At 37.0% G+C, this 16,254-nt stretch overlaps 2 protein-coding genes and 1 long non-coding RNA gene across 8 annotated transcripts in view; 1 reads left to right on the top strand and 2 right to left on the bottom strand.

Annotated features, from left to right (window-relative positions):
* The window catches only part of LOC126379217 (uncharacterized), a 40,382-nt gene extending 34,592 nt beyond the window's left edge, over positions 1-5,790 (bottom strand). The window contains exon 1 of the mRNA XM_050027908.1: positions 5,049-5,790. Coding sequence (XP_049883865.1) covers positions 5,049-5,790 — 742 coding nt within the window. The remainder of the gene's footprint in view (positions 1-5,048) is intronic.
* LOC126379251 (uncharacterized protein C1orf198 homolog) overlaps positions 1-16,254 on the top strand; it is a 272,783-nt gene that overhangs the window by 88,894 nt on the left and 167,635 nt on the right. The window contains exon 4 of one of the 6 annotated variants that reach the window (XM_050027946.1): positions 2,681-2,709. The exons of the other annotated variants lie outside the window; for them this stretch is intronic. The gene's annotated coding sequence lies outside the window, so the exon portion shown is untranslated. Of the gene's footprint in view, positions 1-2,680; positions 2,710-16,254 lie in introns of those variants that run through there. 6 annotated transcript variants of the gene reach the window in all.
* LOC126379311 (uncharacterized) overlaps positions 1-16,254 on the bottom strand; it is a 178,610-nt gene that overhangs the window by 85,442 nt on the left and 76,914 nt on the right. The gene's annotated exons all lie outside the window — the stretch shown is intronic.

The following is a 16,254-nucleotide window of genomic DNA, read 5'->3' as shown; positions in this document are numbered from 1 at the left end:
CTGGGCGTCCGAGAGCGAAATTAATATGTCCTTTTCTTAGCATTTTCGTTGGCGCAAGTTACTTTATTATTGATGTTGGCTTACTATTAATATATTTTTTGCTGTATGCCTCTGTTATTTGATATCGGGATAGCAATTAGGCGGGGATAAATAAAACAACGTTATGAAATCCTCCATGGTCTAGTGGTTAGAGCGTTAGGCTCACGATCTGGAGGTCCGGGTTCGATTCCCGATGGTGACATTGTCGAAATCACTGTGAGACTGTCCTTTGTTTGGTAAGGACTTTTCAGGCTTGAATCACCTGATTGTCCGAAAAATTAAGATGATTCCGTGCTTCGGAGGGCACGTTAAGCCGTTGGTCCCGGCTATTAGCCGTAAAAACACCTCTACCAACCTGCAGTGGAGCAGCGTGGTGGAGTATGCTCCATACCCCCTCCGGTTGATTGAGGGGAGGCCTGTGCCCAGCAGTGGGACGTATGTAGGCAGTTTATATTATATTATTATATATGAAATCATTTCTGTTAGAGTGTTTATCTCGTTAAGTAGATAAGATAGCCACTGTGGTCCTGTAGTTCAAATGCTTGCTTCTCAAATGCCGAGCGCCGGTTCGAAACCCGGTTACGGACTTAAATCAACGAGTTATTAATTTATCTAAGTGCAGTTTTCTTTTTTTTTTACGTGACTTATTGTAGATTTGCCGCAGATGGCATTAACTACTTGGCCGGACAAATGAGGAGCGCCGAAGGCTCTCACCCGGTACAACGTTTAAGACAACAGGCCTGAGGGTGCCCAGTTGGGCGCGAACCTCGGCTCAGGGCGTCGTCTGAGAGGAAAAATATTTGAAAGAATTAATCGACCCTAGTGGGTCGATAGCGATAAGCGCTGAATGAGGGAAATCGTCGACCACGCCGGCGGGGTCGGTATCGGGGCCCTGAAGTGTTAGTGCAGTTTTCACTACCACAGTAGTCTCGACCATTATAGACGGCGATACGGCTCACCTATCACGTTGGTCTAACAGAAGCTCGTTGAGTTGTGAATGTAATCTTATTATAAAATAACATAAACTCACAACTATATCCCTCATGGGGTAGTCAGAGGTACATCCATCGCAAGATGAACTAAGTACCCACACCTCACCGAGCTTTCTGTTAGACCAACGTGATAGGTGAGCCGTATCGCCGTCTATAATGGTCGAGACAACTGTTTTAGTGAAAACTGCATTTTAGATAAATTAATAACTCATTGGTGCAAGTCCGGTACTGGGAATCGAACCGGCGTTGGGTTTTCGAGAAGCAAGCCGATGACCACAAGACCTCAGTGACTATACAGGGTGTTAGTGACCGCACATCGTAACGAAAACTTTAAGGGATGATTCAGACCATGATTCTGAGTTGATATCAAGTGGAATTTTCCGTCGCAAAATTCATGTTTTTTTTTTTAGGTTTTTTTAAATTATTTTCAATTCAATAATAAATATGTTATTAAATTAACATCTTAAATGCAATTCTATACTTTTGCGATGGAAAATTCCACTTGATATTAACTCGGAATAATCGTGGTCTGAATCATGCCCCTGAGTATTCGTTACTATGTCACTAACACCCTATATAAAAAAAAACACAGATATACAATATACAAACTTCTCCGCTTGAGACTCCCTTCTTTTTTTTTAAGTACTTATAATTATATTTTCAGGAAGCGAATGTCAGATAAATTATCCTGTGCCTTGGGGCTTTCACTTTTTATTCTATTGCGTAGTCTTAGTAAAGTAGTCTAATTCACAATGTACTTAACTCTTATTGTATTTAAAGTTTTATTATCCAGGGTGATCTTCTATCGTGTGGGTTGTGAGGTAAAGTACCAACCTCATCAACCCTGGTGTCAGGGTTACTATTGAGCCACTAAAGGCCCCTGACATGGCTCATGTAACGACTACTTACTTACATCAGTAAGTAGTAACCGGGACCAACGGCTTAACGTGCCTTCCGAAGCACGGATCATCTTACTTTCGGATAATCAGGTGATCAGCCTGTAATGTCCTAACCAAATTAGGGACCACAAAGTAATTTTTGTGATATGTCCCCACCGGGAATCGAATCCAGGACTTCCGGATCGTGAGCCCAACGCTCAACCACTGGACCACGGAGGTCGTTCAATCCAGGGTGATAGTGACATCGTAACGAATACTGAGAGGGATGATTCAGCTCGTCAAGTGAAATCCGTCGCTATATTTTTGAGAAGCAAGCCGATGACCACATGACCTCAGTGACTATACAGATCAAATCAAATCAAATCAAATATACTTTATTGCACACAACATACAGAACAGATTCACACAGATGAAGATAGATACAGTACAATCTGGCGGCCTTATTGCTAAGCAGCAATTTCTTCCAGGCAACCAGTGGATAGGAAACATTATTACAATTTGGTGCGGGACAGTGCAACATCTAGTATAAAATAATAAATACTATAAATAAAAAAAACAAATAAAAGTAAAATAAATAAATAAAAAATAAAATAGAAATATATAAATATAAATACATTCATACATATACCCATTTATATCAGACGTATTATTATAATTAAATATGACATTACATGTAGATATGACAATAGTTTCTCAATAATAAATACTAAAGGATAAAATACGTTATATTAATATCCACACACGTGTTAGTGACATCGTAACGAAAACTTTGAGGGATGATTCAGACCATGATTCTGAGTTGATATGCGGGCAGCGCAGGACCGATCGTCGTGGAGATCCTTGGGGGAGGCCTATGCCCAGCAGTGGGCGTCATACGGCTGATGATGATGATATTTTTTATGTGTTTAAATTATACACTTTTGCGATGGAAATTTTCACTCGATAACTCAGAATGATGGGCTGTGTCATCATGGCGATACGACTCACCTATCACGTAGGTCTAACAGAAAACTCGGTGAGGTGTGGGTGCTTAGTTCATCTTGCGATGGTTGTAGGTGCCTCTGACTACCCTAATTGGGTTATAGCCGTGAACCTTTGTGGTTTTCACTATAAGGCGTTGATGTAATGATTATGGAAACGTTGATTTAAAAAAGTTATTGATAGCATTCAAGGAATTTTCCGTCGCTCAAAATACTAAAGTCTAAATAGGTTCAACAGCTTCTTTCCACCTCGTTAGGTACTATTCGTACGGACATGAATTTATGCGTGTTAATAGTTTTTTGAAGAAAATGAATTAATAAATAGCTAATTTTCGTAACATTTGGCATTGGCAAGCTTCGTAACATTTGGCTACGCTGAGCACACATGTCTTGGGCTGGGATCTAGTTCAAAACATTCTTTTTTGTACCTATTTTTAGTGTTGTAATCCCAACCTGTTTTGTGAGCCAAATAAATAAATAAAAATAAAATAAAATTTCTTCTGTCAGGCACGTTAGCCGTCGGTCTCGGTTACTATTTACTTATGTAAGTACGTCGTCGTTATAATTATGAGCCATGTCAGCGGCGTTTGGCGGCTCAATAGTAACCCTGACACCAGGGTTGATGAGGTTGGTATTCCACCTCACAGCCCACACAATAGAAGAAGAACATGTGTTTATATTAATATCTTACGATACCGTTCAAAAAAATTCAAAAATATTTATTTTTCAAAATTGGCTTACATAGTCAGCGCTTTTTGAACGTCAAAAAAAAAAATTACATGTTATGTAACTAGCTGTAAAACTACTACCACATCGGAATCTGTAACGTTGAGGGAAAGACGTGGCCAGAAAACCTCCCAGCACAGGGCCCTAGTCCTACTGTTTCATGTTTTCCTTTCTTTTATTTTTTTTTAAATCCAGTTTGTATTACATAATTTATAGACTTAAATACAATGGTATTCCACCGTCGGCATACATTTGCCGGAAAAGCAGGACGAACGGGCAGCGAGGCGGGCTATTTTATATGCGGTTTCACACAACGACACCCCGGTTACTTTTTAACGTGACAATAATAATGGCATTAAGAAATAAAAAAAAATGAAATATTTATCTAAGCAACAGAATATTATATCTAAGTTAGTAAAATTTATAACTTTCATTTTTTTTATTAAGTACTTAGCGGACGAATGGCGCTGAGGACTCTCACACGGTACAAAATTTAAGACAACATCCCTTGGGTGCGCAGTTGGGCGCGAACCTCAGGGCGTCGTCTGAGAGGATAATATTTAAAAGAATCATTCGACTGCGCTGACAACAAGCGCTGAATTTGTGATTTCGTTGACCACGCCGGCGGGGTATCGGGATCCTGAAGCGTTTGTTGTCGCGAGCTGATCGGCCGCCTCTATGGCTAGAGTAATCGCGTCGTCAGGATCGTATATTACGTCCTTCAGACGCCGATACTTTTCAGTACCGTCCCTAAGAAGGATGTATTCTGAAGCCGCAACTACCAGGGGATAAGGATGGTGCGGAGCAGATCGTAAAAACGTTAAGAAGCTTATTAAACTAATTATTGGACAATGGCTGGCAGGCTCAGATCAATGTGCAGATTTTCATCGCGAAGAAACCACGGGTATCTCGAGGATTTTTGCGTAAAACGATTTTGGTGAGCCGTATCGCCGTCTATGACGGTCGAGCCAACTGTGTTAGTGAAAACTGCACTTGAGATAAATAACTCATTGGTGTAAATCCGGTGACGGGGTTCAAGTCGCTATAAGTAAGTATGTTGTATCAAATATCTTAATAAATTTTATATCCATCGTCTTAGCACATTTGAGCACAACCAATTACAATTTTTCTGCATGTTTTATTAAGATATTATGTGATACTACACAGGCGGTCCTGACTTTCGTCAGCGCTTATCGCTATCGACCCACTAGGGTCGATTAATTCTTTCAAATAGTTTTCCTTTCAGACGACGCTCTGAGCCGAAGTTCGCGCCCAACTGGGCACCCTCAGGCCTGTTGTCTAAAACGTTGTACCGAGTGAGAGCCTTCAGCGCTCCCCATTTGTCCGGCCAAGTAGTTAATGCCATCTGCGGCACAATAACTCACAAAAAAAAATTATAGTGGTCAACTTACCATTGACATTGCTGTTCTTCGAGCTGTCTTCCCTGTCGCCAAGTATTGCACTAACACTAAATTTCAGCAGCGGTTTCTTCTGCTCGCTACTATAGTCCTCACAACTCCGCACCATGTCTTCAGTGAACGCTTTCTCCTTGCCAATGTCCCCTTCATCTCCTGAATTCTCCTGGTAGTTCAGGTTGAACCTCTTTTCTAGCTCTTCAAGTCTTCGAATGCCGGATTTCTTGCAAGCAAACGGTGGACAGTCAAACGCACCGCATGCAGAGCAACGGCGGCTCAAATTGGGGATGTTCAGGACTTCTTTCTCAGCTGTAGTGTTCTCGTTACGATAATAATCGTTGTAGTAGACCTCATTTTTGACGTTGAATGTCTCGTCTTCGTCTCGGCTCTTCGAATCTTCGTCGTTTTCTAACTTCGCTTCCCCTGCTTCAGTTCGATTATCGTCTTCGATGTCAGCCATTTTTGAATCGTCCATCTCTGGGGAGTTTTCTCTTGACCGCTCGTAGGTTTGTCGCTGCATGTAGTTCTCGATTTGTTGGTTCAAATACTGATTGTGGAAGTTAACATTCTTCTGCTGCTGCAAAATGTTGTCTACTAGAAACGGAGACGTCATGGTAAGAGCATTCGGCTTGTTATAACACAAATTTTGAATAGTTTTCAACATAATGTTGTGATCCAAACTTTTTACGAACGGATTCAACTTCAATGGTCCATGTTTGAGATTTTCCGTTGGGTACATCATACATTCATTACCGGAAAAAAAATGTAAAAACAAATACGAACTCAAATACCGTTTTTAAAAGTTCTAAAACCGGTTATTGTCTAAAGAGGCACGTCACTAAAAATAAATTAAATTAAAAAAATAAATTTATAAAATTAGAATTCGTTCGTTCGGAAACGCGGGTCATATCGGTGGAGCATTAACACAAGTATCCCGCATAGAAGCGCTGTTGCGACTGAGTTTAGGGTGGGTCTTGAAGGGGCGTTCCTGAACGCACGGGGTGGCTTTTTACCCGCGCTTTTGTGTGAACACGACCAAAACTTTAAGACCTGCCCCTCTCCTTTCACCGCGAACACTCCTCCTTCAACCTAACGAAATCTTCCTTCATTCGAGAGGTCTAATAGTACTAGTCACTTTATTCTCTTACAAAATCAGTTTTGCAGCACTTTTGACGCTTATTGTAGCGGCATAAAAGTTGGTTTGCTTCTCGCAATGAAATAAAACAATTGGTGCAGTATTGAGATAATATGTACTATTGAATGTGTGTGTTTATTCGAAGGTGCCTCGTGAAAAGGGTGTAAGTGCCAGTAATCGTCTTTTTGTTTCGATTGGTCGATTGAGTTCGGTCGAACGAAATAGGATCTTTTGTGGGTTGTTATTTTATAAGTCTGTTCGTAACGTGATAAAGTAAAAGAGGGTATTTGTGCATTTTTCGATTGTCTATTTCGTTGTGTGGATTCTCGTTTATACTTAAGGGTTTGAATTTAAGTGAGTATAGAATTCGGAGTGAGTTTATCGCCATGCTGTTTTGAGAATTTTCGTTCTCAAATTTTCATCTTATTGGATGAGTAGTTTCCAACTAGTCAAATCAGTTACTTTTTACTAAACGTCAAAACAAGAAATTACTAATGGAATTTGTATGAAAAAGCAACCAAACGAAACGGATAAGTAAATGACAGGTATAACTTAAAATAAAATTAGATGGCGTCTGCAGGAATTAGCACCAGTAAATAGGTACGATAAGGTGCAAAGGTCCAATTAGTTTCTTGCAAAGTAATAAATTAACTGGTTGCACTTAAGACATGTCGTTTTTGTAATAGACCAAAAAACCTACAAGAACATAAATTTTATAATTATGACAACTAATGGTTCATAATTTCAATCAATCAATAATACTTTATTGCACTACGACATATACAAAGGACATAAACATACGAATAAAAACATAAGTACAATAGGCGGCCTTATTGCTAAATAGCAATTTCTGCCAGGTAATCTTAGGGTTGTGGTTTTCACCACTGTTTATAAATAATTCGCTGGGTTCAGTGACTGCACATTTGCTCTTTAACTGTTCAGTAGGTAGGTAAGGTAATAATATTCTATACTTACTTACTTATTAAGTACATTGTTATACCTACATACTTTGGATGGATAGGTAGTCCACTGGATTTGACGTCCATTTTGATAAACATATTTATGAATAAGTAGATGTTTTCTGTCCCTCTGTCTCTTGTTTTAACAATGAGGTTCAATACTCAAGAACAATATAGATGGCGCTGTTAAGATATTTCCTTCGTTTAACCTTCTAATTTCATGGATAACAGACATATGCATCTTTTATCTTTGTTTTTGGGTATAAATGATGACCCTTGTTATTACGGCCAGGCACAATTACATCTTCCATCCATTACTCAAATTCAAATTCAAATTCAAAAATATCTTTATTCAATAGGTAACATAGTTACACTTTGAATCGTCAATTTTACATAACGAACGTCTCATCCGCCTAAAACTACTGCAGCTTCTCACAACCTGTATAGCCGGGGAAAAGAAGCTGCAAGAAAAACCTGGGCCCTAGATGTTCTTTAAAAAATAGAAACAAACGCAAATTAAATAATTAATTAATAATTAATAATTAATTATTATTAGTAATTTGTACGCGTATGTATGTATATATATATATAATATTATACGTTGAAAGTCTCTCTTGTCACGTAGGTCAGCTGGAAGAAATCTCTTTGTTTAGAGATAAGCTTGCCTGTACTATCTGTTTTCTTTGTATAAATAAATAAACAAAATATTGGTATACAATTGAGTAATTTAGTACTCTGATCAAAATTTACTATTCTGATCAAAATAAAAGGGAGCAATATAGGTAAGTACCTTTATTATTTATTATAATTAAGCCTTAAGTAACACTGGTATAAATGAAATATCCTGCAAAATTGCGTAAGCAATTTGACTGCAGGATCAGAGTCTCACTAAGACATGGTTAAATTACAAAAAATAATAAATAGGTACCTGATAAATACCTAGCAACATAATTCTATACATAATGTGATCCAAATATCAAGCAACAATTATTTTTGAACAATCAAGTACCCAAGAAATGAGAAAATAGATAATTCTCACGTTCAAACTCAACAGCGCTATACTTAGCCATATTTAGTACGCATTTATACTTCAGAATGCACGGAACATCCAATCAAAATATCATCAAGGTACACAGCAAAATAAAAAACACACTTTGTATGGGCAAAATTATAACACTCTCAACACCAATGAGCCGTATGTCTGACTGTTTTCTGTCCTGTTTGCTAAATACAAGCATAAAGTTACGATATTGGGTCGATACGACAATTCAAATAATTATGCTCAAATTTTAATATTAAAAAGTTAGTACAGTCTTAAACCTAAATAAAGATTTTATCTATCTATCTATATTTTGTGAAGAGAAACATAAATGTCATTTATCTAAATACCAATACAATTTAGTTTGTTAACTAACTTTCTAACTTCGGAGATGTACGCTAAAATAACCAAGAACGCGATGAATTAATACTTACTTATATTAAATTGTTCTAATTTCAAATGTTTATCTAATCAATCTGATCAAACTTTGGAATTTCTAAACTAGTTTCTATTCCAATAAGTTTCCGTTTACGCTATAAATAACCGGTCATTTAACCGATTTGGAACATCACTATTTCTGAAAAACAAACCATATTCACCCCTGTCCCAAGCAAGACTGAACACTGGCAAGAAAAAGAAACGCTCACGTGAAGAAATAAACGTTCCAGTTTTGAAATTAGCCCCGCCCTTTTACGTTATTGGCTGATATACAAATTTCAAAATGGCGTAAGTTTCGGGAGCGTTCGAATACCGTTCCCAGTTTTTTGGCAGCAAAATTAGGGTTGTTTTTTCCTTGAATGGATGTGAAGGCAAGATCATAAATGAAAAGGTAGTAAGATATTTTTATTTCTTTTGTATTTGAAGCCGAATAAGGCAATGGAGTTATGGTGATATGAATTTATTATATCTCCCCGTTGGCCCTGACTCGATCATCAATCTGAGAGTTTCTTAAATGTTTTATTAAGTACTTATACGGTTTTTGTTATTTATAAGAATTGTTTTACGTAATAGCGAGTGTGTAATCGTTTTTATTTTTGCGAATATTATGAAATACTTCAGTTATATGTTTTTCAGGAACCACTGAATTCGACTTTATGAGTTTGAATTTGAATTCATGTTTGGATCATAGATATTTTTTTTGTTTTGGTTTTTCCCGAAGGGTAAGGCAAAAGGAACTATGCCCATACAGCCATGTCCTACATTTTTTTCTTGATGATTAATGAAATGATGAAAGGTGATGACGATGAATGATAAAACCTAAGCTCCCACACTCGGAGCAGACTCCTACTCCGAACCCCAAACGAATTACCTCAAAAGTCCGCATAAACTTTAGAGTTATAAAGCGGCTTGTTGGCACAAAACGAAAATAGATAGATACATTTTGTTTATTGAATATTCCGATACAATAACACTGTCGCGAATGTTTTCCGACTAACTCAATGCGATCATTAACCACGAAACACCACTTCGTATTAATTATTTAGATTATTCAATGAAGAAAGCAATTGTCCCGTTCCCGTTCCCGCCAAAAGTCTGGATCATAGATAAGTAATTGATATCACGTTGTTTCCAGGATTTATATCCGGTTAATGGCAATTGGCTACTTGTCAATTTTTTTAAAAATTACAGACGCTTTTTTCATACCTCTTAATATATTTTATTTTCCCGAAAAAGCTTTATTTAATAGAATAAAAACGAATTTTTCATCATTAATTTCAAATTTCGCGCGAAAACGGTTGGTTACATGGTATTTTGCTCCGTGACGTCACATTCCAATAAACAAAGAAACTGTCAAACAGTATAATCCAAAAAAAAGTTAAAAAAAAGTTATTAAATAAAAAAAAGTTAAGTTTAAATAAATTCTATACATAATGTGACGCAAAACTTGATATTTGCGTCACATTATGTATAGAATTATGTTGCTACCTATATTGCTTCTCTTTATTTTGATCAGAACAATAATGGGTGGAAGATGTAATTGCGCTGAGTGAAATTAAAAGGGTCATTATTTATACCCAAAAGCAAAGATAAAAGATGCATATGTCTGTCTGTTCTCATTCACATTTGTTTTTGTAATTGTTATGTGATTTTTTTTAAATTATGGTTTTTTTTTGTTTCTGTGTGTGGCGTCCTTTTATAATAAACAATTTCTATTATATTCTTTCAGAAGGATAAACAAAGGAAAATCTGTACAGCGCCATCTATATTGTTTTTGAGGAACGTAGCCTGGTAAGACCCTCATTAGTCGTATCTTCTTCTATCGTGCGGGTTGTGTGGTGGATTACCAACCCCATCAACCCTGGTGTCAGGGTTATTACTGAGCCGCCATAGGCCCCTGACATGACACATGTAACGACTACCTACTTACATCAGTAAGTAATAACCGGGACCAACGGCTTAACGTGCCTTCCGAAGCACGGATCATCTTACTTTCGGACAATCAGGTGATCAGTGATGTCCTAAGTCAAACCAGGGATCACAAAGTGATTTTTGTTATTTGTCCCCACCTGGATTAGAACCCGAGACCTCCGGATCTTGAGCACAACGCTCAACCACTGGACCACAGAGGCCGTTATTAAAATACATTGTTATGACAGCCGCACCCTCTGGCGTGTCAAATCTTAGTAATTGTATAAATACGGCGATTTGAATGCTGGGGACGGTATGGGAGATGGTTTAACGAGTTAAATGGTGTTGGAAGAAGGACGTGTATGAGAAGACCAGGGGGGTTAAAATGGCCACATCGAAGCAATTCATTCTAAAAAGCAATATTGCTATTTGACATTTGTTTGCATTGCGCACTTACTTTTATATGCGCAAATCGAGAATCGAACCCAGACCTCCAGATCGTGAGCCTAACGCTCTAACCACTAGGGATTTGCCTAAACCATTGTTGTATAATATTATTCTTATTATAATTTGGTAGTATTTTTTTTGTAGCTTGAATCTTAAATTAGTGATGATGTGATTATAATTTAGCGCCTAAACAACAACAAAAACCATAACATAACATAACAAATACTTTATTGCACAAACAGGAAAAAACAAAATACAAAACAAAAGAGAAATAGAATTAGTACAATAGGCGGCCTTATTGCCAACCATCTTAACTTTTATCGTATTAACCGAGCTGGCACTGCTAATAAAATCAGTAAGTAGTCCAAAAATAAATGACAAAAATTAAAAAGCAATGCGATTTATGAACGCGTGCGTTTGACAGTTGACACATATTTTGGCGGGAGCGCGCACGTGCCGCCATCTTTTGTTGAATTCGATTCGCCCTTTCCTTTAGTCATGGAGATCCTGTTTTGTCATAATTACATTTTATCGTTATATTTATTACCAATCGTAATACGAAATTATGGCTAATTTTATGCTTCGGTTTTTAATTTTATTCAAATGTGTCACGGTGGATTTTTGTTATAAAGAGAATTAAAATGGAACCGGTTTGTCCATGCAGATTTTATTTTAAACTGTTATCCGTTTAGCGGGAATTTTGCCGTAAAATAAAAGGGTATAAACATAGTGTGGGATTCGCGGTCTATTCAAAGCTGGCAATCAATAATAATGTTGTGATTGTCGATTACATACATTACATAACATAAAGTAGCCTATATACGTCCCACAGCTAGGCAAAGGCCTTCCCTTTATCAATCTGAGGGGGTATGGAGCATACTCAAACTCCAAGCTACATAAACACAGACACAAATTATGCCTATAAATTCTAATTCTTATTAGCGTGGGCAAATTCACGACTTTACCAATGGTCAGAAGACAATAATTAATATATATTTTTTTATTATTATTATTATTAATTAGGTTGCTAGGAAGAAATTGCTATTTAGCAATAAGGCCGCCGAGTGTACTTCTCCTGTCACATTTGTAATTGTTTTAAGTTTCGTATATACAGGATGTTAGTGACATTGCAACGAAAACTTTGAGGGTGATTCAGGCCATGATTATGAGTTGATATCAAGTATGGAATGGAAAATAATTAAAAAACAACACAAAAAAAAAACATGTTTTTGAGCCACGTAGACTCGAAAGTCCCTCAATTAGACACATAAACTTTACATATTTTATAAAACTAGTATTGAATAATAAAATGAAATAATAGAAATAAGTAGTACTAGGGGACTCGTGTGATGCAAATTGTTTTAAAATTATTTGTGGCTGTGTTCACCCCTATAGAAGTCACGTACTTAAAACGTCACGTACGTACGCTAAAAAAAAATAGTTTATTTTAGACTTTAAGCGCCATCTATTGTTCAGTAGCAAATAGTAAGTACTACCGCCATCTGTTGACAAGTAGGAAAACTACGAGATGCAATGCCGCAGTGTAATAGTTACTATTTTCACCATTAGATGGAGCTTATTTCGTAATTGACTAAGAGCCTACGAATAAATATTATTTTTTTATATGCTTCTGCCATTTACATAAATATTATTTATTCGTAGCTAAGAGCGAATACACTACACTATGTGTTCGTTTTCCCGGGAATGTCGTAAAATCCGACATAAAGATTGTGGCAACATGATAAGAAATTTGTTATGGGCGATAGGCTGATTTCTAGTCACCATTTTCGGAAAAAATAGATCTGTTTAGGCCTTACCTTTACAATGAGGGACTTTTCAGGCTGGGTTCCTCAAAAACAGTATAGATGGCGCTGTTTTCATGGATAACAGACATGCAACTTTTATCATTATATTTATCACATTTTATCTTTGGTTATTACACCCACGCACAAACAATTACACCTTCCACCCATTATTATTCTTATCAAAAGAAGCAATATAGGTGGCAAGATAATTCTATACATCATCATCATCAGCCGTATGACGCCCACTGCTGGGCACAGGCCTCCCCCAAGGATCTCCACGACGATCGGTCCTGCGCTACCCGCAATTGACAACATTTCATTTTTACTAAGGTGCCTTAAATCGAAAACCATTTCGAGATATTTCTATGATTTACACAAAACACATTTTTTCAGATTTTTTAATTCAGTAATAATAGAAATATATTGAAAAATCCACGAGGTCAGAAGAGGAAGGCATAATAAGTTCAGACCTTTACATAAAAATTATAAAAAAAGTAAATGTCATACATAACATGACACTTTGTTTGCGACTTGTTTTAAATACGCATGCAAAGGTACATTACAGTATACTGCCTTCATTCTATCAATGGCAGAATCCAATTTTCAAAAAATATTTTTTGTAACTTCTAATGGAAAAATCTTGAAAAGAAAAAATACGTGTCTTCTATTTAAACAAGTACTTTCGAAATAGCACAAAAAAACCACGGCTTAAAAATTTGAAATGTTGTCAATTCTATACATAATCTGATCCAAATATCAAGCAACAATTATTGTTATATATGCTTCTGGCATTCACATTCTATTTTTGAATTAATTATGAACCGGATCAATGAGATAATAGGTAATTTCCATATTAAAACTGTACAACGCCATCTAATATTGTTTTTGGGAAAAAACAAAAAAGTAAGATGATCCGCGCTTCGGAAGGCACGTTAAGTCGTTGGTCCCGGTTACTACTTACCGATGTAAGTAAGTAGACGTTACATGAGCCATGTCAGGGGCTTTTGGCGGCTCAATAATAACCCTGACACCAGGGTTGGTGAGGTTGGTAATTCACCTCACAACCCACACGATAGAAGATTGTTTTTTGGCAATCATAAGATTATGAGACAAATTGGTAGTACGGTCACGAGCCTTAATATGTACACACTTTGGTACCATGTCACATTAACTTTTTTGACAAATTGAACTGTAAGTCTGAATAAATGTCAAATATGTTAGTGCGACAGAGTTCTAAAGTGGGTATATTATATTGCTCATGACTGTACATAACAGAAAAAAACCATAATTATTGAAACAAGCATTTATTACATATTATTTCGGCAAATATACATAAACATCCATCACTATATTTTTACGTTGACAAGCCCACCTTTGGTCAAACAACCTTATACAGCCATACATACATTTTATTATTATTACATATATTATTATTATTATTTTAAAAGTACAAAGATTTTTTTTAGCGAAAATATCCCTTTGCTTTCTTTTTTTTTACAATTATCTTTTTTATTGTAACTATTTCTGAAAAAACAACTTAACCCTTTCACGGACAGAGACCATGGGTCATTGATGGTTCATAATAAGTAGTATGAGAGTATGACAACTTGGAATCGGAACGTCATTAGACGTTCTGTCCTTGAAAGTGTTAATAAAAGTACTATATTTCCAGTTCATAAGACACTTACATTTTCACTCCACATTCTTTACAGGATTAGCAGAGTATGGGAGAAATTAAAGTATGCACTAAACAAGTTTTATGCTAATATTTATAATTACGTATAAAATGGCAACCCTTAATGACAATCGGGCCCTGATTGGTCGACTGAAATAAGTGTTGCCATTTTAGACGAGGAAAATGTATATTTTGAAGTCATATCAAAGGAACATTCCGCAAAAAACCGATATACATAATAATAAAAAAAGATTAATGAGATCGTACACCTAAAATTAATCAAAAATTCTGACAACCCACCATGTGGATATGCCATCATATAAATTAAATATTACTATGTTAATTACCACTGGGTTTTAATGTGAAGGATAAATCGCGATGAAACCATAAAGGCCTACCAGTAGGCTGCGTTTCCATTGACGCGGAGCTGTGCGGAGATGTGCAGGAATCGACCAATCACCGTGAGGGAGAGAGTGACAGAGCGTCTTCATTTTTCGCTCTTACGAACGCTGTGATTGGTCAAATCCACACATCTCCGCTCTTCTCCGCCCATCTCCGCGTCATTGGAAACCCGGCCTTAAGCATAGAATAAACAGCACTATGTATAGAACGGCAACTCCCCCCCCCACGGCAATTCCTACCGGTCGCCGACCTCACCCCCTATGGGTCTTACTTTAGCAGCTAAGAAGGGGTAGAGTATCACTAATTTATGAGTCACGCTCTTGTCGGTGTAGCATTCTCCATGCCACTTTTTTCGAGAAAAATAGGGCAGTGGTTTCCCTCTTGCCTTCCCCATCACAGTACTCTAACGCGAGTGGGATGGCGCCCCGAGTAGTCTATTCCAAAGCCTCTGGATAGTACTGACAGTTACTGCTGCCCTCTGTCAGGTTCCAGTGTGACGTTTGAGACGTCAACCCGCGTAGATAACAATGCATTGTGTCGAAAGCATTTGTCACCTTTGAGCAGAGCGCTTCAACCGCCTGATTAGCTGTTATTAGTAGATGATAGGCCTCCAAAGTTATCCACATAAAGCTCCGACTACACGCATATTGCATGTGCAAACATTTCACTCGTACTTACACAATTCAATTTGTTTTATTTATGTAAATTACTTATTTATTTGTGAAAACCCTTATTGATTTATGCTGTCTAGTATAATAGTAAAGGAAAAGCTGACTTGTGCAAACTGCTAAGTAACGATGACTTGTGCAAAGTAAATGATGACATGTGCAAACTGGAATTTGTGCAATTAAAATACGCGTAGCCGAAGCTTAAAACTAATATAGTGGTTGACCTAAAAGATTTAACAAACGGCCTATGACTAAAACAGACGTATATACGGCCGATAATGATTAAAAAAAAATACATGTAAATTAATTATAAACAAATAACCAGGGAAGGCTTTTACATAAGTGTTTAAGAATCTAAAATACCTACACGCTTAAATAATGTAATATACGTAGCTAAAATAATTATACACTAACTAATGTGTTAATGAAGGACTAACCACGCCACGTTCTCCAAAAAAACATATAGATGGCGCTGTAAAACTTCGACGGGATACCTATTTTCTCATTACTCGGGTACATAATTTTTCAAGAATATAATATAATGACAGAGGCACGTATAGAGTTATGTTGCTACCTATATTGCTTCTCTTTATTTTTTGGCGGCGAGGGTGTGCTGCCGCCAAAGGATGTTTTCGGGGTACCGAACTGAGCATAGTACTCCGCTAGCCACAAGCTGGTAGTGTGACTAGGGATCGACGATCCAACAGTGTTGTTGGAAGTTGTA

The sequence above is a fragment of the Pectinophora gossypiella genome, chromosome 28 (assembly GCF_024362695.1).
Source record: "Pectinophora gossypiella chromosome 28, ilPecGoss1.1, whole genome shotgun sequence".
NCBI lineage: Eukaryota > Metazoa > Arthropoda > Insecta > Lepidoptera > Gelechiidae > Pectinophora > Pectinophora gossypiella.
This window is presented reverse-complemented; position numbering and strand designations above follow the sequence as displayed.